The sequence below is a fragment of the Carlito syrichta genome, unplaced genomic scaffold (assembly GCF_000164805.1).
Source record: "Carlito syrichta isolate Samal-C Ts95f unplaced genomic scaffold, Tarsius_syrichta-2.0.1 Scaffold306505, whole genome shotgun sequence".
Taxonomy (NCBI): domain Eukaryota; kingdom Metazoa; phylum Chordata; class Mammalia; order Primates; family Tarsiidae; genus Carlito; species Carlito syrichta.
Window position 1 is genome coordinate 17,747 of NW_007250601.1, and position 3,602 is coordinate 21,348.

The window sequence follows — 3,602 nt, forward strand, 5'->3', positions numbered from 1 at the left end:
AAAAAAAAAAAAAAAAAAGAACTGTAAATGCTGGTAGCAGCATACATGGAAGAAAAATCAACATCTGCAAAACACATTCTTTGATCCATTGTTCTATATCAAGTAGATTATACTAAGGAAATAATCAAAGATAACCTTGAGATTTATTTAGTGAGCTCGATTTACATCTCATGGTGTGGGGCAGAGATTTTTATTGCTCTTTTCTAATATATCTTCTGCATCTAAAACAGGACATGAAGTACAGTATATACTCAGGAAAGATTTGTTGATAAAATGAGTCTGTAATATTTTCTACTGCAGTTATTTATTGATTTATTTGAGTCAAGGTCTCACTCTATTGCCTAGACTGCAGTACAGTGCCATGATCACAGCTCATTGCAGCCTCAACCTCCTGGGCTCAGGTGATCCTCTGGCCTCAGCCTCCTGAGTAGCTGGGACTATAGGTGCACACCACCATGCCCAGCTAATTTTTCAGTATTTTTGTGGAGATGGGGTCTCACTATGTTGCCCAGGCTGTCTTGAACTCCTGGGCTCAAGCAATCCTCCTGCCTCAGCTTCCCAAAGTGCTGGGATTGCAGGTTACTACACCTGGCTACTGCCGTTATTTGAAATGAGAGAATTGCAAACATCTACCCAATAGAGGGCTGAACAAATTGTGATTTATTCACCCCAGTCTCAGTGCAACCATCAGAAGAACCCACTACAGAAAAATATTGAGTTGCCAGGAGATAGTTCATGACCTAGAGTTAGGCAGAAAGGGCAGGCATGACCCCAGTCACTGAAAAGACATGTACTTACCTCTGACAAGCCTGCATGTGCAGCCAGACAGACTTGGCTTACAAATTCACCTCCACCGGCCACTCAAAGTAGACACAGTCATTTATTTATTGAGCCTCTACTGTCTTGTTGGGCACTGACCTAAGTACTATGCTACCATGTAAAGAGGCCTGGGCCTCTCTGAGCCTCAGCTGACTCATTGTAAGGTGCTCCCACCTCCAGCTCACCAATCCTCCAGAATGATTACCAGGGCTTATACCCCCAGTCCTCATGGCTATGTGGCTTCCAGGCAACAAGCTTCTCCCCTTGAGGTCATGAATGGACCACACAGTGATCAAAACCCATGACTTACTGGGCCTCGTGGTGATGTGGGGAGTCGGCAACAGACCTGCCCAACTGCCAGGTGCACCTGCTGGGGGCATCAGGCCGGATCCACAGGTGCTCCTTGGCTTCCTTATCCCCCAAGAGTGACTTCTTCTGGCCCCCTTTCCCCAAGTGTGCCTCTGAGAGGTGGGGGCACCCTGCAAGCCCCTCTTCTGCCTGGGGTGTCTCGGAAGGCATGTTGAGATCTGGGGAAAGAGGAGAGAGGTATGGGTCAGGCTTTGATGCTGTCGGAGTACAGTGAGTCCTGCTGGCCTGGCCCGCCTAGGTGGGAGCTCCACTTGTTCAGATAGACCCAGGAAGAACAGGCATCAAAACAGGCTTCAGTTGCCTGTGTTTGGCCACGTCTCAAGAGGTTAATCATACAACTACCACATGACTCAGCAATTTAAACTCTAGGCACGCATACAAAAAAAAAAAACAAACAATGGCAACAGGCATCTGTACCCCATGTTCATTGTTGCATTCTTCACAATAGTCAACAGGTGAAAGCCAGACTGGGGGTGGTGTTCCACACCTGTAATCCCAGCATTTTGGGAGATCATGGTAGAAGAATCACTTGAACCTACAAGTTTGAAACCAGCCTAGATAATATAGTGAAATACTGTCTCTACAAAAAAATTTAAAAATTTAGCCAAACGTAGTGGCACATGCCTGTTGTCCCAGCTACTACTCAGGGGGTAGAGGCAGAAGGATCACCTGAACCCAGGAGGCCGAGGCTGTGAAAAGCTGTGATCGTGCCACTGCACTCAGCCTGGGTAACAGAGTAAGACCTGACTCAAAAATGGTGGAAGCAATCCAAGGGTCCCTCAATGAAAAACATGGATAAATAAAATGTGGCTTATACACACAGTATATTCTTCAGCCATAAAAAGGAAGGAAATTCTGGCACATGCTATGACATGGATGAACTTTGAGGATGTCTCTGAGTGAAATATGCAAGATACAATAAGACAAATACTACCAGGCTTGGTGGCTCATGCCTGTGATGCCAGCATTTTGGGAGGCAGATGCAAGAGTATCACCTGAGCCCAGGGTTTTGAGACCAGTCTGGGCAACTTGCTGAAACTTCATCTCTACAAAAAATCAAAACCAGTCAGGCTCGTGGCTCAGCCTGTAATCCCATGCTTTGGGAGGCTGAAGTGAGTGGATTACCTGAACCCACGGGTTCAAGACCCACCTGGGCAACTTGTAAGACCTCATCTCTACAATAAATCAAAAAATTAGCTGGGCATGGTAGCGTGTGCTTGTAGTTCCAGCTACTTGGAAGGCTGAGGTGGAAGGATCACCAGAGCCCAGCAGGTCAAGGCTATGGTGGCCAGGAATGTGCCATTGCACTCCAGGCTGGGCGACAGAGTGAGACTCCAACTCAAAAAAAAAAAAAATCAAAAAAATTAGCCAGGCGGGGTGGTGTGCACCTGTGGCTCCAGTTACTTGGAAGGCTGAGGCAGAAGGATTGCCTGAGCCCAGCAGGTTAAGGCTGCAGTGGCCATGATCATGCTACTGCACTCCAGCCTGGGGTGACAGTGAGACTCTGAAAAAAAAATACTAGCCGGGCTCAGTGGCTCAGCCTGTAATCCCATGCCTTTGGGAGGCTGAGGTGAGTGGATTGCCTGAGCCCACGGGTTCGAGACCCACCTGGACAACTTGGCGAGACCTCATCTCTACAATAAATCAAAAAATTAGCCGGGCGTGGTAGCACGCACCTGTAGTTCCAGCTACTTGGAAGGCTGAGGCGGAAGGATTGCCGGAGCCCAGCAGGTCGAGGCTGCGGGGGCCGGGAGCAGCCACTGCACTCCAGTCTGGGTGATAGAGCGAGACTTCAACTCAAAAAAATAAATAAATAAATAAATAAATAAATAAATACTGTATGATTTCACTTGTGTGAGAAAACTGAAGTGACGAAATGTCCTTCTATATCTAGCTTATTTGAGGTCCCCAGAACAGGCAAATGCACAGACAGGAGGTAGAATTGAGGTTCCTGGGGGCTGGGATCAGGGAGGGAGAGTTACTGTTGAATGGGTGCAGGACTTTGCTGGGAGGGAGGAAAAAGTTTGATATAGACAGTGATGACAGCTGCACAGCACTGTGAATGTATTTAAGGCCACTGATTGTACACTTATGAATGGTTAAATTGAGGAATGTTACGTCTATTTTACTCATGATTCAAAAAATACCCAAGAACCTAAAACAATTAAGAGAGAAAAAAAAATGGCCAGGCATGGTAACTCACGCTTGTAATCCCAGCACTTTTTGAGGCCAAGGTGAGAGGATTGCTTGAGCCCAGGAGTTCAAGACCAACCTAGGCAACATAATAAGACCTTGTCTTTAAAAAAAAAAAAAAAAATATATATATATATATATTTAAATGAGCCAGGCATGGTGGTGCGTGCCTGTAGTCCCAGTTACTTGGGCGGCTGATGTAGTGAGTTGTGATTATGCCA

At 46.4% G+C, this 3,602-nt stretch overlaps 1 protein-coding gene across 1 annotated transcript in view; it reads right to left on the reverse strand.

The window, feature by feature from the left end:
* Positions 1-1,339, reverse strand: part of LOC103265367 (cystathionine beta-synthase) — a 17,683-nt gene extending 16,344 nt beyond the window's left edge. The window contains exon 1 of the mRNA XM_008063040.2: positions 1,130-1,339. Within this exon, the coding sequence (XP_008061231.1) occupies positions 1,130-1,338 (209 nt within the window). The 5' untranslated portion in view covers position 1,339. The remainder of the gene's footprint in view (positions 1-1,129) is intronic.
* Positions 1,340-3,602: the final 2,263 nt, after the last annotated feature.